General features: G+C 47.5%; 1 protein-coding gene across 1 annotated transcript in view; it reads left to right on the top strand.

Annotated features, from left to right (window-relative positions):
- The first annotated feature begins 445 nt into the window (after nucleotides 1-445).
- The window catches only part of ADAMTS17 (ADAM metallopeptidase with thrombospondin type 1 motif 17), a 371,310-nt gene continuing 344,763 nt past the window's right edge, over nucleotides 446-26,992 (top strand). Inside the window, 4 exon segments of the mRNA XM_017847918.1 lie at nucleotides 446-619; nucleotides 1,016-1,097; nucleotides 1,099-1,387; nucleotides 11,185-11,350. Coding sequence (XP_017703407.1) covers nucleotides 538-619; nucleotides 1,016-1,097; nucleotides 1,099-1,387; nucleotides 11,185-11,350 — 619 coding nt within the window. The 5' untranslated portion in view covers nucleotides 446-537.

Genomic DNA, 26,992 nt, shown 5'->3' with positions numbered 1-26,992 from the left:
TGGACTGGGAGTCTTTCCACCCACAAACAACTAAAACCTAACTTTAGATGTAGAGTATATGCAGTTTTGGATGAAACCGCTTGGCCGGGGCGATTTCCGGCCTATCTTCCCGGGAAACTGGGCAGCACGCTGAGAGAAGATTTCCAAAAAATGAGGACAAGCTCTGAAGACCAGCCCCGCATCCTCCGGCTCTTCCAGGGTCGCACGGCTCTGGTCGGCTCCCGCGCGCCTCCTGGTGACGTGTCCCTGCCACTGCCCAGAAACCACGTGTAAGAAAGTGCTGACAACCTAACTACGCACTATGGTTTCGACCCATCCCAACCAGTAGGGAAGGAGGAGGCGGGGCGGAGGAAAGCGAGGGCCCAATCCCCTCCCGCTTTCCGAGGGGAAGGCGGGGCTTGGGGTTTACCACGTTGGGTTTGTCCGCAGCGCTAATTACTTTTTCCAAAGGCTGTAGGGCTTCACTCCGGCTGGCGCCGCCGCCTAGCGCGCTCCTGCTTCGCCGCCACGGTCCGGGGGCTGCCGGTCCCGGGTACCATGTGTGACGGCGCCCTGCTGCCTCCGCTCGTCCTACCCGTGCTGCTGCTGCTGGTTTGGGGACTGGACCCGGGCACAGGTAGCGCCCCCTCCCACAGCCCTCTTCGCCCCGCGTCCTGCGGCTACCTTCCCTCTGCGCTCTCGCGGCGTCCTGGCGGCCCTGGGGCGGCGGCGGGACGGCTGACGGCGCCGGAGCGGAGAAGGCTCGGGCCGCTGCCGGAGTACGGGAATCGGGTGGCTCCGTGGCAGGCGCGCCGCCGCCGGGTCTCCGCTTGCCGATGCGCGGCGCCGTCCTGGGAGGTGCTCGGGCGGCTGCGCCGGAGACCCTCCCCGGGTGGCCAGCTTGGAGGTGCCGGGCGAGGGAAGGGAAGGCAGCGCCAGCTCCGGGTCGCTCTGTCCCCGCGCTGGCGCGGCTGGCGGGCGGGGCGTCCGGGCGGCCCGCCGCGCTGACGCGTCTCCTTCTTTCCCCGCAGCTGTTCGGCGGACGCGGCGGCCGCGTGGAGGTGGTGCTTCCCGTGGCGGGTGCGCCCGACGACGCTTGCACTGCCGCCGCTGCCCTCAGCCCGGGCCGGACGCGGCGACGGCCCCCCGCACGCCCAGGCTTGCCCCGCGCGCCCGGGCCGGGAGAGCGCGCCCTTGCTTCTGCACCTGCCGGGCCTTTCGGCCCCGCGACCTGTACCTTCAGCTGCGCCGCGACCTGCGCTTCCTGTCCCGAGGCTTCGAGGTGGAGGAGGCGGGCGCCGCCGGGCGCCGCGGCCGCCCCGCCGAGCTGTGCTTCTACTCCGGGCGTGTGCTCGGCTACCCCGGCTCCCTCGTCTCGCTCAGCGCCTGCGGCGCCGCCGGCGGCCTGGTACTGCCCGCGCCCCCTCCGGGTCGGCCGGTCGGGTCTGCTGCAGCGCAGGGTGGTCGCCGTGGAGGGTGGGGATGGGGCGCCTCTGCTGGAAGTCCAGCCTCCAGGGGAACCGGAGGGAACCTCCTGCCTTTCCACCTCTCCCCACCCTCCACCCCGGCTTTCGGTACCCACTATAGAGAAAGGGAGTGGGAGGGGCAGCATCCTAGTCCAGCGCCTCTGCGGCCGGTGGAACCCGCGCGGAGCTGGGTTGCATGGGGTATACGCCTCCCGCCCTAGGGAGCGCAGATCTGGCAGGGATGAAACTGTCAGGGCTCTGGACAGAGGCGCCTTGGCCCCAGTGTGGACAGAACACTGCATCTACACCGGTGTGTCAGCGTGTATGTCACGGGAGTACCTATGTGCGTATAGGTGTGCTGTTCTTGGACGTGGTGGTGGGGGAGTGGGCATTCACCTCCCTTCCTTTTGAGTCTTCTCTCTGTACCTGGAACAGGAAGTTTGGAGAGGTACCCAGGCAGGCCGCGGCTCACCCCACTCTTCTTAGCTGAAACGTAAGAAACAGGAGAGAAAGGGTGTTTGTCTTTGCTTCCTTATGCTATTAGTAGGCATTTGTCTGGTGCCCACCCACAACCAGGCCTGAGGGTGCTTACATTGGTGATGAACCCTATTCCTGCCCCCAGGAGCTCCCTTGCTGTGGTAGTAACTTCCCTGCCCCCAAGTCCCTGGCCTGTTGCATTTGAGGCACCCATAACAGGTGCTCCCGGGGGCGGGGGGTTCTTGTGTGCACTTGCCCTGCCTGTGCACACACTTGATCATGTGGCTACACTGGTGCCCAGACGAGCACTCAGCTTCTCCATCGTGCCCTGAAAGCAGCACACATGGCCAGCAGGTGGGCTGCCACCAGCGAAGCTTGATATAGACCCAGAGCATGAACCGCAGGGATGCTCTTTGTCTTCTGTCTTGACTGGCCTCTTTGGAGGCAGTTTCTGATATTAGTTTGTGTCTGTCCTTCCCAGGCACAAGAAACTGCTCCCCACATTTCCACCTTTTCTTGTGCCGCCATCTGGAATTCTCCAGCCCTTACAGAGTCTGTGGCAAATCCTCGAGAATCTACGAAGCCAGAAGGCCTGGGGGTGCAAGGTGTTATGTAAGACCTCTCCTTTCTTCCCAGTGCTGTGGGTATCTCTGGGTATAGTTTCCTAGCTCAGCCTGGCTCTCCTTTCAGGAATTTTCTGAATTCTGATTAGGGTATCATCTGCTTTTGCTCAGCTGGGAAAAATAGGCAACTTTGGTGAACCAAGGAAAGTGATATAGACCCTTGGAGGGGGCCTGGTAGGAAGGAGCTAATGTGGACCTGGGGCAGGGAATGTGGACCTGGGGCAGGAAATGTGGACCTGGGGCAGGGAATGTGGGCTGTGGGCAAGGAGGCTTAAGTAGGAGTGAGAAAGGCTCAGATCACTGTAGGGCTCGGGTCAAGGCTGTATCATGTTCTGGGAGGGACTGGAAGGCCCACATCATTTTTCCTGTTTTTGCCAAAGTGTTTAAAGTCTAAGTCACATCATTGTACTGTACATGGAAACATCTGAATCCCATTTGCTGCGGTTTAGTGAGTTTCTGTAGAGGTCAGAGTTTATACTTCTTGGTGTAAAGTTTCCAGCAAGGAGCTATCTGTGAAGGAGCCGAGGTGGAAAGCTGGATAACATTGATTTAAAATTCTCGCAGAGTGAGGGCTGGGCCCTGTCATAGATGGCATCTCAGCCAGCTTCTCAGCAAGACTGTCCTTCCCTTCAGCACCATGTGAGGGTGCTGTGCTTTAGATAAAGGAACCCGGCCAACAGGCTGAGTTCAGTGTGTGCCAGTGGCGGGTGTACCTCTAAGACTTCAGCTTTTAAATTCCTGCTGGAGCAGACACTTCTATTGTTTAGTCTGCCTTGTTCATCCCATTCATGGGAGCTGGACATTGGACACTTCCCCCTCCATACATGTTGAAGGCAGGAGGGAAGAGACAATGAGGTGACTTGGAGGTGAACCCTTTGCTTGCAAGGTGGCCCTGAAAGTGTAAAGAAAAGAAAGCAACAGAAACTTGGGCTAACCAAGTTTGCATCGCAGACTAGCTTTGACTTTGGTTCTCAGTTCAGGCGGCTGGTGATGTGTTAGTCCCTCTTGACCGTGGTGGAAGCTCTGTGAAGTGGAGACGTGGAGTTTTGTGTATTTGCTACGACAGGCTCGGCTATAAGGTGTGGGAAGGGAGGCTATAAGTGGATGATTTTTGATGGCCGTGGATGAGGAGCATTTCAAAGTGTCCTTGTATCTAAAAATGAGGAGCAAGAGTCGGCAAACTTCTTTGAAGGACCAGATAAATATTTTAGGCTTTGTGCACCATATAGCCTTTGTTGCAGCTGCTCAAAGCTGCCCTTTTAGTGTGAAAGCAGCTACAGCTACGGAAGGCATGCAAGCGAAAGGATGTGGCGTTCAACAAAACTTCATTCCGGATGTTGAGTATCATGTTAATTGCTGGTAAGTCCCACTGTATCGAACATCTCCTAAAGGGCTTAGCAGAGAGTGTTGAATGCCTGGGCTGGGGGCACACAGGTTCTGTTCCATGTTGCATGGAATCTGTGCTGTTTATCTCCAGAGATGTTTGCTATCTGTTTAAAGGAGATGCATTATTATAATAGATCATTCCTTAGCTGTTTAAGGGCCATGGAGAATAGAGCACGTGTTCCATTTTTGCTTCTTCTCCTTTTGACAGCAGACAGAGTCATGGGCCTGCGGCATTCCTTAGTGTCTTGTCTTGAAAAGCTGGGCCAGCTGCACTTTTTGGATCTTCAAAGACTATATAGACTTAAGTATTAATTGTTTTCTGTTTATGCTTCTTCATTGTATTTACATTTCCAAGAGTCTTTAGAGCATAGGCTTTTTGGAAGTGTTTTTATGAGCATATCATTTCAAAGCATGAACTTTAGGTGTATGAGGAGGGCCTTTCCACTCTTCAAGAATTTACGTAAGTTCGGATCAACTGCCTCTGTGACCAGGACCAGATCGTGGAAGGCCAGTGGAATTGGAATCAGGCTGAACTTCATAGGTAGACAGGATAGCAGAGGGGGTACTTCAAGATCAGCTTGAGTGTCAGGCTCTGAAAAGAATCTGTGCAGCTTGTCCAAAGTGAGTGGCTGGAGGGCTTGTTTTAGGAAGAGTGAACGAGAGGACGGGAGGGCTGGAGGCCCCTGCTGTCAGGTTTGGTCTGCTGAGCAGTGGCCATCCTTCCTTGGATGATACTCACAAAGCTTGGGAAGGCCACCCACTGGAATGTGTCCACCCCTTCTTGGCCAAGGCTGTGGCCTGCCAGGGGCACACTGTGAGATGGTGGGACCAGACAGACCACCAGGGAGCTCTGGGCTGCAAAACATTAAGCCATAACCGCTTTCCAGGGCACCTAGAAGGACTGTGAGAAGGTCAGGCATCCTCCTACCATAGCTCCTCTGTTGTCACAGCCACATGCTGTAGGACTCTTATTTGGAATCACTGGGGTCAACCTGGTGGCCCAGCTCATCGTCACTCCAGCTGGTCAGCCTGACTGCAGACCGTGTGTCCATGTTGGTAGCACGTCATTTGTGGCACATGGGACGTTCATAGTTCTGTACAGCTGTTCCAGTCCACTAGGGAACTTTTAGAGAATGCTCACCTCTAATTTATAGGGGAGCAAGTGTAGTCCAGGTAAGAATAGATGGGGGCAGCCGGGTGCGGTGACTCACGCCTGTAATCCCAGCACTTTGGAAGGCCAAGGTGGGCGGACCACCAGGATGGGAGTTCAAGACCAGTCTGGCCAACATGGTGAAACCTTGTCTCTACTAAAGGTACAAAAAATTAGCTGGGCATGGTGGTGGGCGCTTGTAATTCTGGCTACTCGGAAGGCTGAGGCAGGAGAATCACTTGAACCTGGGAGGCGGAGCTTGCAGTGAGCTGAGATCCCACCAGTGTACTCCAGCCTGGGCGAGCTCAGCCAGCTGATGAGTAGGCAGCTTAGGTTAGAAGTGTTGAGGACCCCACTTTTAAGAGGGTAGCCTGCGTTTGCATGACTCCTGTGATGAAGAAGCAGGTTTGGGATGTTACTACCTCTCTCTTTAGAAAAGAGTTATCAAACCCTTTTGATTGATTTACAAAATTGCCCAGCTTTATAATGCAGCCTCGCTCAATGGAGAACAGCTGAGTAGGAATTAGTCTTGTCAAAAATGATATGGTGTGGAGACCCATTGGAAGGGACTGCATCATAATACATCATTATATTGAGACAGGTCTGAGGAAGGTATGTAGTCCTAAGTGATTACCTAGTATTGCTGAAGAATTGATCGTGTGCAGAATAAATATATTTGGAGAATACAGAGAATACAAAGCACATATATAGAACTTTGTAAAAAGAAACAATTGAGTGGATGTTAAGGGGCACTTTGGCGGGAATCGAAGAAGGGCAAAGACAGTTTCGTGAAGTTTGGAGGGATGGAAGTATTGGAGGGAAGAACTCAGAAGGTTCTGAGGCCTCTGGCTGCCGCCTCTGGAACAACATTCCTGTGGCCTCATGGTGGCTTCTCTTCACACCCCTTTGTCCTCTCCAGCACTGCATACTCTTGTGTTCCTCCTGATTGCCCAGGGCTTCATCCAGCTGCAGCTCTCCAGGGCTGGGCTGACTCGTCTTAGGATGCCAGGTACTGACTGCTTCTGCACCAAGCTGCCCAGTAGTGTCGCCTAGGACACATATTGCATTTTCCCACTTTGAACTTTTGTTTAGTTGACAACATTTAAAAAAAAATGAAAAAGAAGTAAAAGATGGAATGATGAACTGAAGCAGTTTTCTTTGACTGATTGCATTCTTGGAGCTTATTTCCTGAACTCTGAAATACTGCAGCTGCCTGATCTTGGATGTGTGTGATAGGGGAAGATGTTTTTTGCAGCCAGTACATCTGAGGGAACCATGCAGAGTCATTGGTTGACTTTTCCCTGGACCTGCTTCTGTGCACAGGTCCCCAGATGCGTGGTCACATTCTTGCTTCTTAGGAAATGAAACCGTTTGGCCATTCAGAGCTGCGATCTTGAGCAAGTCACTTAAGTCCTTTGAACCTTTCTGCCTGCAGCCGTACAGGGGTAAATAACATGGGCCTTGCAAGGCTGTTGACAGAATGGAAGAAGATAAAGTCTGTGAAATCATTTAGTGAGAGCCTGGCACATTAAGGCATTAAAAACAGGCTTCTTCTCTTGCCCTGCAGGCTATTCCCAGACTTTTCCAGTTATACATCAGCTGATCAGTCATCACTGTTGCCTGAATGAGCAGATCATTATCACACACCTGCCATGTGCAGGATGCTCTGGTAGGCCGCCCAGCAAGGCTCAGAGAGAAAGACAATGCAGGCCCTGTCTGGGAAGACAGTCCCAGCCTCCTGGAGGAAGGTGGGCTGGAGCCTGGAACTAGGCAGGGTGGGGTTTCGGGGAGGGAGGAGGGTAGGCTTCAGATTCCAGGAGGGAGGAGTGATGGAAAAGGCACTGAGGCCCCATTGTCCTGAGATAAGGGACCCATGAGTGGATTGGTGGGGTGGTGGTTTTAAGGGAGAGATGGGGGTAGAGGAACTGAACTGGCAGGCATGTGGATTAAATGGGCCAGATCTGTGGGTGCCAACAAAAGGCATTTGGACTTTATCCTAGAGCAGTGGTTCTCAGCCTTGAGCCTGCATTACAGTCCCCTGGGGGGCCCGTTAAACTGATGGCTGGGCCCCACCCTGGGGTTTTTGATGTAGCAGGCCTGGGGTGGGCCTGAGAGCTTGCATTTCTCACAAGTTCCCCAGGGGATGCTGATGCGGCCATTCTGGAAGGGCACTCAGAGGGTCACTGGCTGAGAGGCAATGGAGGATGGGTAGTTGGGGAATCCTGGGGATAGCTGTATGGGGAGGACTGGAGGAGAGGAGCACTTAGAGCAGGGAGGTGACCAGGCTTAAGCTTCTGAGGCAAGCCTCAGAAAGGAAGGAAGACCACAGGAGAGGGACTCTGAAGGGCAGGCTGGCAGTCCTTTTTGGCTGGCTGACACTGACTAGTGGTCTGAAAGGGCTGACACTAAAGTGAGGGACCCTGACATTCCTGAGGAGAGGCCTGCTTTGGGAAGAAGACCAAGCATCTGTGCTCAGGCATTTCACATTTGAGGAGGCAGCAGCAGGACTCGGGGAGGGGCCCTCTGGGTGATGCCTCAGAAGGGGTGCAGGCTGGGAAGCCCCACATGGCCGTGTTGTGTGGGGGAGGCTCCTTCCACCAGAAGAGGTGCATGCCCACCGGAGAGTCAGAGGCAGGGCGGGAGGATCTGCGGTCACACGGTGGCTTTTTCTTCTTGGAAGCAGGTTGGTCCCTACAGGAAGCAAACTCACCACCCCTTTGGCCCCATCCTCTCAAGCCATCTTGACCTAGAGAAGGAGACCTAAGTAAGACCCACTCCTGTTAACTGAGGAGCTGCAGACTCCTGAAGAAAGGGAATTCCACTGCGGTCTTTGTGGAATCATGTGACTTTGTCCCCTCCCACAGAGGCATGCTGCTTTGAAGCATACAGGAGAGACCTTCTCTGTTATCTTAACTGCATTTTCTAAGTGAACTTGTGCTAACATTAGGTGATAAAAACCGCTGTGTCTTTCACACTCTCCACACTGCAGTGAGAGCTAGTCCTGCTTCAGGCAGGAGGTGGTGTGGAGTGAACAATACCTGATTTACAACTCTGTCTTAACAGAACCCTTCAAAGCAAGTACCCACAACAAAGAGAGTTGAAAGGTAACCACTCACAACTGCTGAAATATCAAGTTATTGCCTGATCCATTTTATTTGACCCACACTTCTTTAGTATAGCATACCAAATCCTGCAAAACTTAAGATTTCTCTTTTAAGAGCACCATTTCACTGGGGGCTTTATTATATCCCTTAAAATCAAGGGGCCTCAGGGCTGCTAGTTCTGTCTGCCATAGGCATTTATTTCTACACAGTTTGTCTCTTTGGAGGACGGTTGCAGGCCTCCTGTATCTAAGACACAGGCTTATTGCTGGTATTTCTTTACCACCATCAATGGGACAGAAGAGGCCTTGGACAAACATTTCCCTGAGTCTCCCCTCTCCACATAGATGGTAACTGCAGGAGTCACACAGATCCAAGAAGCCCTGCTCAGCTCTTGGGGCCATGTGCAGTGGTGGGCTAGAAGCAAGGGTAGTAGGCAGAGCTCCATAGAGGAAAGCCCGGGTTCCAAATCCGAGGACCTCTCCACATGGAATCAAGGCAGTAGGTGTCCAGGGTCTCCAGCCCCCGGTTAAAAGCTAGGACGGCGCTTCTCAACCCTGGCTACACATTGAATTTTCCTGGTCACCTTTGAAAACATGTCAGTGCCTGGGCTCCACCCTAGAGATTCTGATTCACTTGGCCTGGAGTAGGGGCTGAGGCATCAGGAGTTTTCAAAGCTCCCCAAATCATATCAATATGTAGCCGGGGATGAGAAGCCCTGAGCAAGGGGGTTGCAGACAGTCCTTACAGGTAACTGCGTTTTCAGTCGCATATTTTCTTTTTGAGTAACTGTTATGTGGCAGTCATTGGCAAAAACAGGAGTAATAATTCTGATCTTGCCTCAGTGGAACAAACCATTAGGTCGTGAAAGTGTCCTATAACATGGGGTAGTGGACTGGAATTTAAGAGTGCAGGGGGCTGCAGGGAAGGGGGGTTTATTTAGGGAAGAGAGGAGGTCAGGGAGAGAGAAGGAGGGCTGGTGGGTATTTTGGCGTAAGACTGCGTGTAATGCACAGGTGGCAATTCTCAACAGGACGTTTGACCACTGGTGGTGTGCTGACAATGGCAGTGTTAGAGACGGTAGAAGGAGGCTAGGGACAGTGAGACAGTGAGGGAGGAGGAGGCAGGGCCCTTCCTCATGCTGGTTCCCAGGGTGAGGGCCGTGTTCAGCCCCTCCCTCCTGGTGCTACTCCTGGCCACATCCCTGCTTGAGGTCGGAGCCCAAGAGGGCAAGTGGCTGCCAGGTTGAGGACGCACTAGTCCATTTATCCATCATTCCCTGTTTTCTTCCTTAAGTATATAAAAACCAGCACATGGGGTCCCTGAGAATTGTAAAGAAAAACCTTCCCTAAGGTGCTAAGTGATGCTTTGCGTGTATATATGAGTGTGTCTGTGTAGGATTTCTCACCAAGGTGAGATCTCCCTGTCTTTAAAAACTTGTTCGGCCTTAGAACTAACAGCTAAGTGCTTTTTATGCTGGGGTTTGTGAATGCAAACTCTAGACTGAACGAATAATAACTGACTTTGAAAGTGCTAGATTGCGGGGAGGGGTTTGACCCACAGCCAGGGTGTTTCCACATGAGTCCAGCCCCTCATTAGAGTGAAGCGTATCCTCTAGGGAGCAGGGGTTTCCTCCCACGTGGGACTCTATCCCACGCGCTGTGCCGTACCCTGCCCACCCTACCTTGACCGCGGAAGTTTTCAGGTGTTCTGCACCAAGGCTGCGTTGTGCACAGCTATGATGGAGCTCTGCAGATCCCACTGTGGCCACCCTCTTCCATTTCTTCAGTTTCCGTAAAGTTTCCTAGTGAACAAACTCAAGTTTTCACTTTAAAGGAGAGAGAGGAAAGCTGTGCTCTCCTGCAGGTCATGCAGTGCCACTTTGAGACAGTTTTATTTGGGCAGTAAAATCTTTGAGTTGTTCTTGGCAAAAGTTCTAATGAAATGGAAACCTTGAAATATGCTTAGAGCGGTAAGTATGGCCTCACCCTGTATCTTGGGGATGCAAGGTTGCAGGCGACCTTATTAGTTGATCTGATGTACTTGCCAGGAATCTTGGTACTGGTGCATCTTTTCAGAACGTAGAGGGGGGTCTATCTTATTTGGCTGAAGTGAGCTTTATACTTGAGCCTGGAGTTAGCTCTGCGTGTGGTAGGGAGTGCTGCTTCTCCAAGTGTGGTCCCTGTATTACATGGGACCTTCTTAAAAATGAACATTCTTGGGCTCCAGCAGGACCTCCAGGTGATTTGGGTGCATGCTAGGCTTTGAGAACCATGGCTTTTGAAAAGTGAGGGTGGAAGAGGGAGACAAGAAAGGATATCATGACCCCCTGAGACTCATCCCCCAGATCTCCTGAATCTGTGTGATCAAAGGCAGTTCAGGATTGTTCCCAGGAGAAGGGGATGTTGACTGCATCGATCAGTGTACAAACCAGGTCCTCCCCTGGCCCTGCCTGGGTTTGATTTCCTTGAGAGATTTACCATTTTGACTCCACATAAGAAGGGAAGCTAGCAGCAGGTGCCTGGGGAAGGAGGGCAAATTGTTTTGATGCTGTCGAAACAATACTAATGTTACTCTTAATATACCCAGGATAAGATACATTTTTCCATTAGGGATATAAATGTCATTCCCAACAATTTCAGTGTTACCTCTCAGGTGGACTTTTGGGAGGATGATTTTTAAAGTAACTTAAAAAATAATTTTAAAATTAAAAATTTGATAATGAAGTAGTTCATCTTCTCTGAAAGGCAACATGGAAAATGGATGTTATTGTAGCTGTCTCTGTACCCCTACCCCCAACGCAGCTGCTCTGTGGTTTGTTTGTAAGTCACACAGAAGCTCACTCTTGGGCTCAGGTAAATCTGACCAATTTGCAAAGAAAAGAGCCCAGACATGGAACTCACACCTAGGTGGCCTTGCCTGCTCCTCCAGCGGTGGAGGGAGCCATGGGCATGTGTGAATGAGGATGACCAACATTGTGTTTCCTTCTCCTTTCTGGACAGGTTGGCCTCATTCAGCTTGGGCAGGAGCAGGTGCTAATCCAGCCCCTCAACAACTCCCAGGGCCCATTCAGTGGACGAGAGCATCTGATCAGGCGCAAATGGTCTTTGACTCCCAACCCTTCTGCCGAGGCTCAGAGATCTGGGCAGCTCTGCAAAGCTCTAACAGGTGAGTCAGGGCAGCAGCATGACCGGCTTAGAACACACGCACAGCCCGCATCCTTTGTGTGTCTCCAAGTGCACTGAAGCCACGTGAGTGAGAACTTACCTTCCCCTATATTTCAAAAGCTGTTTTATTGCCCTAAGACCACTTCCTTTTCCTTTCTATGTGTCTTAGTGTCAGCAGCCCTTTGAAAAAGTCATGGTTTTATTTCTGCAAGGAACTCATGATCTCTTTCATGCAGTACCTCAATTTTATATATCAAGAGCAAGTTGAGGTCCAAAAATCCTCTAGGGCTTATTGATCAAACCCCAGGTTTGTAGCCAAGCTTGGATGAGAATTCCGTCCTCCTGGTGCCCTGACCAGGAGCTCACTCTTAATAATACAGTGCTCCTGAGTTCTGGCTGCACTAATTAAAGCCACCTGGGATGCCTCTGAAGCTGCGATTCTTGCAGTGTGGCGCCTGGGCCAGCAGCATCAGCATCACCTGGGAACTTGTTAGAAATGCACATTTTCAGGCCAGACCTGTGAATCAGAAACTCTGGGGGAGGGTCCAGTAATCTCTAGTTTCATGGGCCCTCCAAGGGATTTAGATGTGTGCTAAGGTGTGAGAACCACTGCTTTAAGAAATGCCATGCACTGGCCTGTCTCCCAGCATCCTGATCTTTTTTAGTCTGGGGTGTGATTTGGGTTCCAGTGTTTTTAAAAGTGATTTTTTATGCAGTGTAGGGGGAGAACCTGGGCTCTTATACTCTGGGTGTCTGTTTGAGCATCCCTAATGTTGATTACCCATCACATGTTTAAGAACATTTTATGGGGCTGCAAATGTCCCCAGATGAAGTTGGATCACAGGTGGCATTTCCTCCCAGGAGATCGTGGGACCCCACTACTGACTTCTGGGGGTTGTGCTTCTGTAGTTTAAAGACTTATCTTTGTATGAAAATGCAGTGTGTCTTAGTTTAGTATTCTGGTGACATTGGAAACAATGGGTCTTGGTTTAGTATCCTGGTGACATTGGGAATAAATTGTGTGACTGCTTTAGAATTACCTTGTTATTTGTAAACAAGTTGTGCAGTTGAGCTCAGCTGCTGTGTGTGGACTTGATGGAAGTACGTTGACTTTCTCCTTAGCCTAGTCTGGGTGAGCAGGGTGGGTATTAGAGGTGATTGTGCTGGATAGAGGGCATCTCTGAAACCTCAGGAGAGCTTTGAGTCTCAAATGGAGTCATTAGGCTTTTTCTGTTTTTTCTGCATCCTTACAAAAGTAAGGAGGACCAAATAAAATTACTAGTACCTAAAAAATACCGTTTAATAGGAAACAGGGTCTTTGGTAAGTCTAATGTTGTGTGTGGGCTTGATGTCAGTATGACTTTTTTTTTTGGAGACACGGTCTCACTCTCTCACCCAAGTTAGAGTGCAGTGGTGTGATCATGGCTTGCCACAGCCTTGACCTCCTGCGCTCAGGTGATCCTACCTTCTGAGTAGCTGGACCCACAGGCGTGTACCACCACACCTGGCTAATTTTTGTTTTGGTAGAGGTGGGGTTTCACCATGTTGCCCAGGCTGGTCTTGAACCCCTGGGCTCGAGTGATCCTCCCGCCTTGGCCTGCCAAAGTCCTGAGATTATAGGCATGAGCCACTATGCCTGACCCTCCCCAGTGTGCTATTTTTAACCTGAGCCCCTGACTCTACCTAGTTCTGTCTTGACGTACCAGCGCAGAGGCAGAGAGATTTCTCTGCGGCAGTGGTTCTCAGTCCTGGCTGTACCTTGGCCTCACCTGGGGAGCTTCAACAACTCCTCACGCCTGGGTCCCACCCACAGAGAACCACTTTAATTAGACATCCTGAGGACATCTGGCAATGTAAAGGCTCCCAGGTGGTTCTGATGTTCAGCTGGTATTGAAAACCACGTCACTAAGGACTGTTAAACCTGAGGAATAGCATCTGTGGGCCATCGGGAGTGGATTTTCCCATTTGAGCACCTTCAAGCAGGGCCATGCAATGAAACAAAGGATAAATATGTCTTCTCACTCTTCCCTCTGCTCACGCCACCGTTCATCAGCCGCTAGTCCATGGGCAGAACTCAGCATGCTTGTAGATGAGATAATGGGATGTTTGTCTAATGACCACCTTCCATCCTCTTTAGTCGTGTGATACTGAGGATCACTGACAACATGATAAATGGTGCTTGTGTTTGCCTTTTTGTCCCTAAGAAGAGTTTTGAGGCATTCTTTTGATAGACTGTTTAGCCTTTAATGAGGAAATAAAATGAACAAAACCAGGGTGGGGTGGATGTGATGGAAAAAGTTAAAACAAGAGCAGCCATTCAAGACTGTAGGGAGAAATTTCTGAACTTGCTTAAAAATATAATCTCTCCTTCCCTGCTCTCAAACCTTGCATCAGCTTGCTTTGAGCAGGCTGTAATGTGTGTATTTAAGGTTGTGCCCGACTCAGGCTCTGCACTAGTGAGGAACACAGACGCAGAGGAGAGTTACATATTTTGCTTCTGGTCCTTCTTGCATTGCATGAAATATTCAGTAAATGTGGCTGTTCTGAGAAGGACAACGGGCCTTTTAATAGGCTGAGCTAATGAGCGGTCAGGCCCTATCTCATTTGGATTAGCTTTCAAACATCAGGAGTTTAGAAATCAGGAAAATTAAATTTACTGGGACATCTGCAAAGTACATTCTTGAGGTTTCCTAGAAGTTTCCTAATCTTTCCTAGAAAGATTAATCAGATTAATCCAAGATTTCCCATGGGAACGTGCTCTTCCTGGCTGAGCGTGGCAGCCATAGGTTTCATGCCCTGTTGTTGACCCTGTGTTATGATAGCCTTGAACATGGTCTGAGAGTAGCCTTGCCTGCTCTTGTAGGTGAGGAGGAGTCTAAGAAACTTCCTCCATGAAGCACTCAGTGTACTTGAAAGGTGAACCCAGGTGCGCCGCTGTGCTGAGCAGGATTTTATGTCTGAGCAGGGGTGGGGGCTAGAAGGACTGACACAGCAAAGGCCACCTGGGAAATGTTTCTTTCCCTTGGATACTACTGAGGTTGCATTTCTAGTGGTCTTTGGGGCTTCAGGCGAGGGGACAGGCTGATCCTGTTTCCTACATTGCTCCTTATTTTGGGAGCCTGATAAACTGATCCATGCAATAGCACTCCAGGTTGGAACTTGGCAAACTGAAATGGTACCTTGGATATTTTGAAATGTTTCTTGATTTTTAAACAGTTATTTTGACTTCAGACCTTTTAATCTTCCTTCAGTGCTTATTTTAATTTCTCCATTATGATTCAGTTTAGAATCTTCCTCCCAGCATTTTCATGCTCTTAAGTAACAATATGAATCTTCCTCTCTTCACCAGTGGTGTATTTCACATGTATATGGTAGAAGGTGAAATAGAAGAGTAATTTGCAACATAGGAATCCCACTGATATGCTGAGTGGTGGTGAGCTCATTGGAACGTGATTTTGCCTCCAACTGTGGTTTCTGTGAAGCACTGATGTCTCCTTTATAGGTTAAGTTCTGTTATCATTGTCTTAAAAACTCATTGTAGTTATTTTCCAGTATTGTTTTGTTCATTTATAGCATTATAAAGGTAATGTCAATGAGTATTTGATGGATACGGTAACTGTTTAGAAACTGTATTGCTAATTTATGCAAGAATTTGCATGTATAATACGTGTATATCCTCTGTAATGTGCAATTGGTCAGGTCTTGTGCTTTGTACCAATTTTGCCTAGTGTTCCATCATTGGAACGCTAAGCTTGTGGAAATTGTTTATACCCTACTGCTCGAGGTCATTGCCAAGGTCTGAGTTTTCACAAAAAAAATTTGCAACCTCAGGGATAAATGGGTTAAGATTCATTTGGTTGGAAATGACAGAAATCAAACTGGCTTAAACACTAAAGACATCATTGACATGAATTCATGCAGCTGATGAGTAAAGCAGGAGTTTGGACATCAGGTAACATTTGCCCAAACTTCACTTCTCAGCAGTTACTTCTTTGTATGACACCCTTGTGTCCTCACCTGGCTCCTCTTACAGTGACAAAGAGGCAGCTAGGATGAGGAGGTCAACCGTTCTGTTTAATTGGGATTTGAAGTGGTTTGGCTTGGATTGGGTTTGCCACTAGCTGCAAAGGTTTATGGCAGGCTTAGGTCTCTCCCCATAAAGAGCGTAGGTGCCAGTACTCACGTGACTATGCAGATACCACTCTGTTTCCATCCCTGTCCTGACTTCTACCAGCCATCACACACTTAGAAGTCTGGAGTAGATTTAGAACATCTCGAATCCAGGTGTAATCCATTATTCCAGCCCACACAGTTAACATTTGGCTGTTTCATCCTTATTTCCACAGCTTAGATGCTAATTAGCTCCTCATTCCACCTGTGCCCCAGGGATCACTGTAGCTGTTGATCTTTGCTCAGAAAGGGTTCCATCCCTCTGAAATTTGGTTCCTCTACACTTCTTTGAGACCTTAGCTCTCCCAGTGGATGAAATAAAATATGATTTTGTAGTTTATCTGGTGTTCTTTGTTGTAAAAGTGGTAGTTGGAGTCTTTCCTGTCCTTCTATATCTTAACTGGAAGCAGAACCTAAGAGGAATGGCATTAAATTGCTACTTTGAGTTTTTTCAGGTTAATATTTTAAATATTTATTTGCATATAAATGTTAACTCTGTAAGTAGACATCAGTAGTTTAAGAATTATTCTACAAAGAGAAAAAAGAACCGTGGTGGAGGCCCAATTCTGTTTCCCTTTGGTGTAACTCTAGGAAAAGAGTCCCTTAATATCTCTGCACCTCTGTATTTGGAGCAACAGAGGCTGCTCCAAAGCACCACAGACCTGGGGGCGTAACAGAAATTTATTGTTTTGTTGGTATTTATTATTCACAGTTCTGGAGGCCAAGAGTGTGAGATCAGGGTGTTGACAGGGTCGTTTCCTTCTGAGGCTATGAGGAAAGGATCTGTTCCAGGCTTCTCTCCTTGGCTTGTAGATGGCTATTGTGTCAGTCGATTTGTGTTGCCCTGAAGGAATACCTGAGGCTGGTTAATGTACATAGAAAAGAGCTTTATTTTGGCTCAGAGTTCTACAGGGTGTACACAAAGCATCGTGCCAGTATCTGCTTCTGGTGTAGCCTCAGGAAGCTTCCAATTGTGGAAGATGAAGGGGAGCCAGCCAGCCTGTCACATGGTGAGAGAAGGGAGCAAGAGAGAAGGGAACAAGAGAGAGAGTGAAGAGGTGAGGGTCTTTTTAAACAGCCAACTCTTGCATAAACTAATGGAGTGAGAACTCACTCATCACCATGGGGATGGCACTAAGCCATTCATGAGGGATCCACCACCTCCCTCTAGGCTCCACCTCCAGCATTGGGCAGCATGTTTCGTTATGAGATCTAGAGGGGACACCCATCCAAACTGTATTGGCCGTCCTCTCCATGTGTCTGCACATGGTCTTATCTCTGTGCATGTCTCTGTTCAGATTTCCTCTTAGGAGGATCCCAGTCATTGGATTAGAGCCCACTGTTGTGACTTTAACTTAGTTACCTCTGTAAAAACCCTATCTGCAAATGCACACATATTCTAAGGTCCTGGGGGTTAGGACTTAAACATAGGAATCTGGCAGGGTTCTGGGGTAGTGGGCGGGGGTGTGGTGCACAGTACAGGCCACACAGCCTCTGTTTTCTTACCTGCACCATGGGATGGCAATGCCTGTCTTAGGATAATTGCGGAGGAACGCTGAGAACCAGGGGTGCTGTAACCACTTCCAACCACTCTGGGAGCATGTTCAAGAGAACTCTCATAAATGCTAAAAGGTAAAAATCACATTTACAGGAAACTAGAAATGGGCCACCCAAAGGGACCTTGTCTACAACGATAGACACCATCGTTGGCTGGTCAGCTATTCAGTTATGCTCTTGATAAGCATTTGAGGGACTGTGTAACCTCAGGCAAGTTAGAATGGTGCCAGCCTCTCTGAGCTGCTGTTTCTTCCTAATGTCATCTACCTCTTAGGGCTTTTGTGAGTATTAAATGAGGTAATACAGACTTGCCACTTAGGGCCAATCCATGTTGGCTATTGCTGCAGCTGCTGCAGTTATAATTCACCTGCTCATTTTTGACTATCGACACCACTTCAATGCCCTTGTTCTGTATTAAGTCAGGGAGAGAGAGACACTGCAGAGCACTGAGCTGGGAGCTAAAGACTCTCATTAGTATTCTTGAATCTGTCATTCTTGCCTCTTGAGCAAATCCACAGGGAAATCAAGGAATCTTAGTATTTGTAGACAGAGAGTTGCACTTTCAGGTCATATGCTAAGTTTCCCTTCTCATTGACCCTCTGGACACTGGTCAGATTTGCATACTATGGTGAACATGACATAGCCTCCAGAGAACTTAGGGTTTGGTGGGGGAGATAGGCAGTAAAGACATAAATGAATGTAGCAGGTATAAATTATTTTGAGTTATGAAGTATTTACAACAGGCAAAACACAAAACAGAAACCTATGTATCCAGCATTCAGACTTGATCTGTGTTAACATGTGGTCAGATTTGCTTCGGAGCGTTTTTCTTTTATTTATTTATTTGTTTATTTGTTTGTTTGAGATGGAGTCTCACTCTGTTGTCCTGGCTGAAGCACAGTGGCGTGATCTCGGCTCACTGCAACATCTGCCTCCTAGGTTCAAGTGATTTTCTTGCCTCAGCCTCACGAGTAGCTGAGACCACAGGTACTCACCAGCATGCCCGACTAATTTCTGTATTTTTAGTAGAGACGGGATTTTGCCTTGTTGGCCAGGGTGGTCTTGAACTCCTGACCTCAGGTGATCTGCCCACCTCGGCCTCCCGAAGTGCTGGGATGCTGTCTTCTTTTTTATTTTTTTGAGAGAAATAAACATTTATGGATATGACTGATGGCGTTCTTATCCCCTATCATGGCTCTGGCTTATTCCCTGGAAGCAACCACCAGACTGACCTGACACAGGGGAACCCTTCCTTTCCATGTTTTTTATACTTTTATAGCACTTACGATATGTAGTCATAAACTGCATACTGTATTGTATGGTATGTTTTAAAATGTACATAAATGATTTTATGCTGTAACTTGCATTTATCACTCGCAATCATGTCTTCTAGATTTATCCATCTTAAATGCAAATCTGGTTCATTCATCTTTATTGTAGTTTTGTCTATTAACCTTTTCAGAGAACTAGCTTGGTCTTATTTTTCTTTATTTTTGAATTTCTATTTGTAGCTTTATAATTTTTTTCCTTTATTCCTTTTTTAAATGTTCTCTAGGTTTAGTCCTGTTGCTTTTTCCCTAACTTCTTGAGTAAAATACCTAGCTCAGTAAATTTTACTATCTTCATTTTAAATTTCTATATTTAAGGCTACACATTTCCCTGTAAGCACACCTGCAGATGCATACAAATTTTCATATATAATATTTCTAGTACCCACTTCTAAATAGTCTGTAATTTCTACATACTTTTTCTCTAGAGAGGCAGTGCAGTATAGTGGTAAGAATTTAGAGACAGGTTTACTGGATTTGATTTCCTGTCTCTACCACTAGCTTGAGTGACCTTGTGTTATTTATTTAACCCCTTTAAAGTGTCTCAATTTCTTTATTTGTAAAAGGGTGATAATGATTCCATGTATTTTATGAAATTAAGATGATTAATTTATATAAACACAGCATGTGGCAGAAAGTAAATATTATGCTATAAATTAATTGAATTTTTATTTTTTCATATAATTTTTTGGTATCTTTACAACATGATTTATAATTCTAGTATAACAATGTTAACAATGGAGAATGTAGCACATATGATATTTCCATTTTTTTTAATAGTGTCAGTATCTCTGCTGCAATTTCCTGTCTTTTCATCCATCATGAGCACATTTTCCTTTAAGTCCTTGAGCATTATGGTAATAATTGCTTCAAAATTCTTGTCTGCTGTTCTAACATCTGCGTCATCTTTGGATTTGGTCTACATTGATTGTCTTTTCTCTTGAAAAGGGGTCACATCTTCCAAGTTATTCATGTGTCAAGTAATTTTGGATTGTGTTCTGGATATTGTAAATGTAATGTGGAGATTCTGAATTCTATTACTCTGGAGAGTATTTTAGCTGGCAATTAATTTTGTTGGACTCAGACTGCAGAATTTGTATCTTGGGTGGCAACTCAAATCTGTTATTTTATTCTTAGGTAGACTCTTTTCCATGTAGGCATCATCCTGAGAATTGGGTAGAATTTATATACAGAATTTTGGGCTTCCCCTTTGTGGATCTCTCCTTTCCGGCATGCCTCCCCCATACTTTCCAGTCACCTTATTGCCCTGCACTCTGTCCTCTGGTTCTTCAGATCACAGGGGCTGCAAGCTTTCTGTTGGGGCATTACCCCATCTGCATGGCACTGACCAGGCCTTCCCTCAGTCTCCTGTGCTGTTCCTGTCTTCCAAGTGTTGACTCCACCCACATCTTCCAACATTCAGGTGTTTGGATTTTTTTATGTTGTTCAAGTTTATAGTTGCTATCTATAGGAGGGTTAGGTTTATTAGACACTTTGGAGCATACTGAATTCCATACGTTATTGATTTACTGGTAATGGTAGAGATTTGCATTGTGGCCTAGAATATAGATGTTTTTGTTTTAATAAATGTTTTATGTATAAATGAAAAGAGTATATAATCTCAAATTACTGCAAACAGTATATATTTTCTAATTGTTGTGTTCTATATGCCCATTTACTGAAGTTACTGTGATGTCGGAATCATTTATATTCTCATTATTTTGGACCTGCTTGATTTGTTTTAGAGACATATTAAAAATCTCATAACTTATTGTGGCTTGGCCAATTTTACCTTTTAATTCTATTGATCTTTGCTTTATAAGTTGTGAGGCAGTATTATTTGGTGCACACAGGTGTAGGAGCTATGCTGCTGGTGAACCATTCCTTTTATCATGTAATGGGCCATTTTTATCGCTAGTAATACTTTTGTCCTTCCAGATGTTTTCAGCTAATGTTAGTATTGCCAGTCAAATTTTATTTTGGTAAATGTTTGCATGATGTTTCTTTCCCCTTAGTTTTATTTTCAGTCTCATTCTCTGTCATGATGATGTATGTATGTTTCTTAAAAGTAAGATGTATTTGAATTTTTTTTTTAAATGTCAAATTTGGGAATATGTTTTTCCATTGGCAGGGTTAGTGTTTTCATGTTTCTAGTATTATTGCCAGAATTCATTTTATTTCTAGCACCTTATATTTTGTTATCTGTTCACTATACCATGCTTTTCTTTGCTGCTGTTTCTTTTGTTTTGTTGTTTATTTCTATTGGCTTGACCAACTTTTGAAAAAATTTTCCCCTTCTCTCTTCCACTGGTGTGGAAATTTGATAATCTATTAAAATTTTGTTATTGCCTTAAAAAATCTATAGGAAGGAAGTCTGAGGCATCAGGTTTCTTTCATTTATAATATAAGAGCCTTCAAATGCTTTAACTTTGATTTTACATGTTATTTTTGTCTGTTAATTTAACCATATTTTGTCTTTGTCTCTTCCCAGTGAATGGTAATCATGTTTTTGCAGTTATAATTATTTAGATTTACTGGTATCTTTGTCAGCTTGCTCAGTTTTGTTTCTTGCAACCCACTTCCCTGGGCTTAATGTCCTTGAAGAACATTTTTAAATGAGGGTTTGCAAATGGCTAAATTATTATTTTTGCTTCATCCAAACTGTATTTTACCCCTACTCTCTTTTTTCTTTTTTTTCCTTTTGAGACAGGGCCTTGCTCTGTCTCCCATGCTGGAGTGCAATGGCGCGATCTTGGTTCACTGCAGCCTCCGCCTCCCAGGCTCAAGGGATCCTCCTACCTCAACCTCTCGAGTAGCTGGGACTACTGGCATGCACCACCACACTTGGCTAATTTTTAGCATATTTTTAGAGACAAGTTTTCACCATGTAGCGCAGGTTGGTCTCCATCTCCTGGACCCAGGCAATTGGCCCGCCTCGTCCTCCCAAAGTGCTGGGACTACAGGTGTGGGCCATGGTGCTCGGCCTTCACCCTTCCTCTGAGTGATGATTTAGCCAAATATGGAGTTCTAGGTTGAGTCTTAACACTTTAAAGATACTATTGTACTGTGTTCTGACTTCTATTTTTGTTACAAAAGGTCCTCTGCCCCTCTGATTTTAGATTCTGTGTAATGCTCTGCCTTCTCTCTCTGCAGGACTGTTGTTGGGTTCTGCAGCATTCTCTGTGGACTTCCCATGTTTATTCTGTTTGGGGCTCATCGTGATTTTTCCCAGCCTCCCTCTCGTGGAAACGTGCCTCTTCCCATTACCTACTTCTTCTCCTGGAATTCCTAGTTGATATATGTGGACCTCACTATTTTTTCCTCTATGTTTTGTGTCTTGTTTTTGTCTCCATCTCTATGTTCTCTATTCTAGAGAATTTCCTGTCATTGGTTTCTCAGTTCACAAGATTTTTCTTAAACTAGGTCTGATCTCCATGTAATGTTCTACTGAGTTTTTAATTTTAGCAATAATATTCAATACTTTCAGAAGTTATATCTGGTTTTTTCCCACTGCTGTCTTTTTTATAGTGTCCTATTCTTTCATGATGCCATTACCTTTCCTTTATCACTTTAGATCTTTTATTTATTTATTTATTTATTTATTTATTTATTTTTGAGACATAGTTTCGCTCTTGCTGCCCAGGCTGGAGTGCAATGGTAGGATCTCGGCTCACTGCAACCTCTGCTTCCTGGGTTCAAGTGATTCTCCTGCCTCAGCCTTCTGAGTAGCTGGGATTGCAGGCGTGAGCCACCACACCTGGCCTAGATCTTTTTAGTGTTATTATTTGAAGTCTTTTTTTGAGTGATTCCACTTTCTGAATTTTTTTTTTTTTTTCTCAAGATGGAGTCTTGCTCTGTTGCCCAGGCTGGAGTGCAATCATATAGTCTTGGCTCACTGTAACCTCTACCTTCTGGGTTCAAGCGATTCTCCTGCCTTAGCCTCCGAGTAGCTGGGACTACAGGTGTGTGCCACCATGCCCAGCTAATTTTTTTTTTTTTATTTTTAGTAGAGACAGGGTTTTGCCATGTTGGCCAGGCTGTTCTTAAACTCCTGACCTCAGGTGATCTGCCTGCCTTGGCCTCCCTAAGTGTTGGGATTACAGGCATGAGCCACTGTGCCCGGCCAGCTTCTGAATTTCTTGAGGAGTGTCAGCTCACGCTCCCTGAAACTGGACCATTTTCATATGTGGATTGTAATTTTATACTGTGAGCTCAAATTCTGCTGATATGCCCTCCCTGCTACCCTGCTTCTCTGGGACTTTGTAATGGCAGGACTTTCAAGATAGGCCCTCAGCCCCTCTGGCTTTTGGGTCACTGCTGAAAAGCACACGTCCCATTCATGGGACATTGTCCTTTGCTTTGCTCTTGGCTGCTTCAGCCTTGGTCCCTCGATTCATGGCCACCCCCTGCCCGCAGTGCTATTCTACCCTCTTTGGGAGTCCCCTATGCCCTGGATTATGGAAAAATCTTTACTGAGTCATTTCACATGCACTTCTGCCAGATGCCCCAGGGCTCTTCCACAAATGCACATATCTCTCCTTTAATCTTTCTCCTTAGGCCATCGGCAGCACAGGATGATCTGCCCATGTCCCACTGGCATCCTGAACTCTGAATGCAGACAGACTTCCCTGTACCTCCTGTGGCATGGGTGGGGTTGCCCAGCCACTCTGGGGTCCTGGCCAGATCCCCCATCTCCGTGTTGTAGGTTAACATTGGCCCTTCACCCAGTAGGCCAGTATTTGGGCCCAACAGATGCTGCATTGTTGAGCCTCAGATCACTCACTCACTCCTCCAGGCATGAGATTTCTTCACCTTTCTGGCACAGGAGATTTTCCCGTTCCTGTGTTTTGCATTTGCCTAAGGAATGGTCTTAGTCTGTTTGGGCTGCTATAACAAAAACTGTAGATAGTTCATAAACAACAGAAATTTATTTCTTATGGTTCTACAGCCTGGGAAGCCCAAGATCAAGGTACTGGTGGACTCAGTGTCTGGTGAGGGGCCTGCTCTCTGCTTCATAGGTGGTGCCTTCTCTCTCTGTCCTCTTCTGGGGGAAGGGGCTAGCTGGCTCTCTGGAGACTCTCTTATAAGGGCACTAATAGCATTCATGAGGGCCCCACCCTCATGATCTAATCACCTCCCAAAGGCTTCACCTTCCAACACCATCACATTGTAGATTAGGTCTCAATGTCTGAGTTTGAGGGGGGCATAAACACTCAGACCATAGCTGGTATAAAAAAAAATTATAAGGGGGAGTGTTAGATTTTGTATAGTATATCTAGGTCCTTCTGGTTGTCTGACTGTGTTTCATGAATTATTCCTGAATGATTTACCCCTCATGAAACAGTGTGACTGTTTCATTCCTCGGACTCAAGCGTGTCAGAAGTGTCACAGTCTTATCATCTGAAAGTCAGATCATGCACTCTGAGCTGTCACCTCAGTCTTTGATGGAAGCCTTCCCTTCCATGTCCTGCAAATGTCCTGGGGCTTTGTAATGGCAGAACTTTCAAGACGGGCCCTCAGTCCCTCTGGCATTCAGGTCACTACTGAAAAGTGCATGTCCCATTCACAGGATGCTGCCCTCTGCTCTGCTCTTGGCCTCTTCAGCCTTGGTCCCTCAACTCACGGCTGCCCCCTGCCCCTGTTGTTATTCTTTTGGGAGCTCAGACTTCAGAAACTAATCCAGGAATGGTGGCCGTGCCCAGCTTTATGCCCAGCGAGGTACCCATGGCAGAGGAACAGAAAGGCTACCTTGCCACCATAACATGAGAAGAAAACCACATGCGTACCTCGTAAGTGAGCAGACTTACTATTTTTTTTGCTGACCTCAAGTCCAAACATTGTCTCTTTTCTTAGTGTCGTCCCCCCAAAAATGCTCCGAGTTTGTTCCCTGGGGCCACACACCTCGCATGGTGTTTCTTGGGTGCCCTGCAAGAGCACAGCCCTGTGGCATTTCTGATATGTCCCCACCAGCTCATCTGGAGGGATCTGGAACTGATGTTAGGGGTCAGCTGAGCGAGGGTCCATCCTGGAAGAACAGAGGGTCAAGGAGACCCTCTGTTCCTTTGAGGCTGGGAACCCAGGTCCTCATTTCCTGTCTCCCTGGTGCTCATGGGGCAGGGGCAATGTGGAAGTCACCAGATAATTGTTTCTGGGACCTCAGTGCTTTCCAGAGAAGCCCATGGGGCCCCTTTTACACCCCGAGTGTTCAGTTGTCATCATTTCTGTGTTTGCCGTTGTCTTCCAAGCTTATGCCTCACACGCTTTGAGGAGAAGCTCAGACCTTGCTGTTTGGTTGATATGAACTACGTCTTCATCCAAGTCCCTCCATCCCATTTTTAATGTGTTTTTTAGACAGATGACTGAGGAAGTCTTAGGATTTTCTTTTGAGGTATCAGGTGAGTGGACACCCACCCTTTGGGAAAGGGTGGTGTGTTGATAATTGGTAATTACCCTTGGGAAGAATAAAACTAAAACCTAATAATATCACTGTATAAAACTATGATGATTGCTGTTGTTATTCCCCGGAGGCTGTATGACTGTATGGAGCCTGTCAGATGCTGTAAAAGGGACATTGCCTGCTGCCCACCTGTGTGGCTGGGAATGGACACAGCCCTGGATGGGCCTAGTGGCCTTGGGCAGGGCCTGCCTCTACTTCCCAGCACATAGAGGTACTGAGACAAGTCAGCCTGTTTCTCCTATTCCTACAGTTCCTCATCTCTGAAGGAGAGGGAATGCATGTCTTGATATTTTTGCTTCTCCAGGTTGCAAGTTAAATGAACTCATGCAAATGCAATTTCATGAAGTAGAAAGTATTATTAAAATATAAGGTATCATCTGTCTGTGAAAAATGTCCATAGAGTGGGTTTCCCAAAAGCCAAGCCTGAGATAAGGACTTGGGTGCAGGTGGTTAGTGTTGGGGAGGGAGGGGGTTCCAGGAAACAGGAGAGAGAGACAGGGCAGAGGAAAATCCACTAGCATCCAGTGGAAAATGCACTGCAAGATGAGTGAGTGTGTGTCAAGATTGTTGCTGCAGGCAACGGGCTTGATTCTGAAGGGAACACTGGGGCGTGCACAGAAGGCCCCCCAGACCTGACCCACGGATGGCGAGAGTGGAAGTCTGATCCAGGGGCTCTCGGCTCCCAAATTTCTGAGATGCTCCTGTGCAGGCCAAGGGAGTGGGCTTCTAGGCGAGAAAACCTGCAAAAAAGCAAAGGCCAGTGTCACATGCTTGAAGAGGGGCCGGGCCAGCTGTGCTGCCACCACAGCTATGGCAGAAGTTGGGGTGGCATGGGTACCTCAGGAGGGCATCCTAGGGAGGCAGCCAATGGCAGATTCCATCAGTGCACAGTGCTGGGGCCCTAACCCTCTCAAAATGCTAGTGACTTAAGAAAGCTTGTTACCTTCTAAAAAACCTTGTGTAGTCAGTTAAAAAAATTTCTTCCTGCGTGAACAACCTGTTGATCTATGCTATGTTCCTCCCATCCTTCTTTCATCCTTCCTTCTTTGTAAAAATAGAGTCATTCCACAAAGCAGCTTGGAGATTTCCTCGGGAGTGTTCAAGGCTTGGCCAGTGAGCCTCTTAGGTTCCGCAAGGGTCATCCACAAAGGCACTCCCTCTCACCTCAGAGGGACCCCCTCTGCCCCTGTGGTTCCCTCGGGTCCCTGCTTTCTGGGCTGATCTGGAGACAATTGGAAATGGATAAGCCAGGCCTGGGGGCAGTGTTTAAATGAGGCTTCATGTAAGTATGAGTTAAATTCTATATACTTTTAAGCTGTCAGTGACTGTATGTGTGAGTGTGTGTATGTCTTTAAAGTAGTTTAGTACATTTTTAGGCCTCTAATTTTTTAAAAAATTTTTTGTAGATGCAGGGGTCTCATTGTGTTGCTTAGGCTTGTTACAAACTCCTGGACTGGATTGGTCCACCCATCTCAGCCTCCCAAAATGCTGAGATTACAAGTGTGAGCCATCACAGCGGGCAGGCTTCTGCATTTACACTTGTAACGTGGCCTCTTATCTAGGGCAGTGATGTATTCCCTTGACTAGTGTTCCTTTATGCTGCGTTAAGCTGTGTTAAGCCCCTGTTCTGAGCAGTGGACATCCTGAGAGAGATGTCCCTGCCTTCACACGGCCACCCTCCCTCAGGTCAGCTGATCACCAGTGTTGTTCTGGATGTGTTCTAGGGAAGAGGATCTCCAATCCCCTGATCGGTTTCTGATTCCCTGCCGTGTTCCCTGGGAAGGGTAGAGGGAGAGAAAAGAGGTGTGAACCGAGTCAGCAGGGTGGCAGCTGCGGCTGCCACAGGAAGCAGCAGTGCCCTCACCCAGTGGGCTCCTCGCCCCTGCAGTCCATACCTGGGGCAGAGGACGAAAGTCCTGCCCACCTGCCATGCTGCCTGCCTGCCTCCTGGCCTCCTGGCCTCCAGCCCAGAATTCCTAGCATCCTTGCTTTTACCTCAGATCAGGTGGGCTCTGTGGACTGATGTCTCCCACCTGGGACCTGCCCCAGGTCATGCCATTACAACAGAGCTGGCGGGGTTTTCCAGCTTGTCCCTCAGAGGCATTTGACACGAGGGACCCCTCGTTCCTTG

Source organism: Rhinopithecus bieti, unplaced genomic scaffold, assembly GCF_001698545.2.
Source record: "Rhinopithecus bieti isolate Rb0 unplaced genomic scaffold, ASM169854v2 scaffold_30906, whole genome shotgun sequence".
Classification (NCBI taxonomy): Eukaryota; Metazoa; Chordata; class Mammalia; order Primates; family Cercopithecidae; genus Rhinopithecus; species Rhinopithecus bieti.
This window is presented reverse-complemented; position numbering and strand designations above follow the sequence as displayed.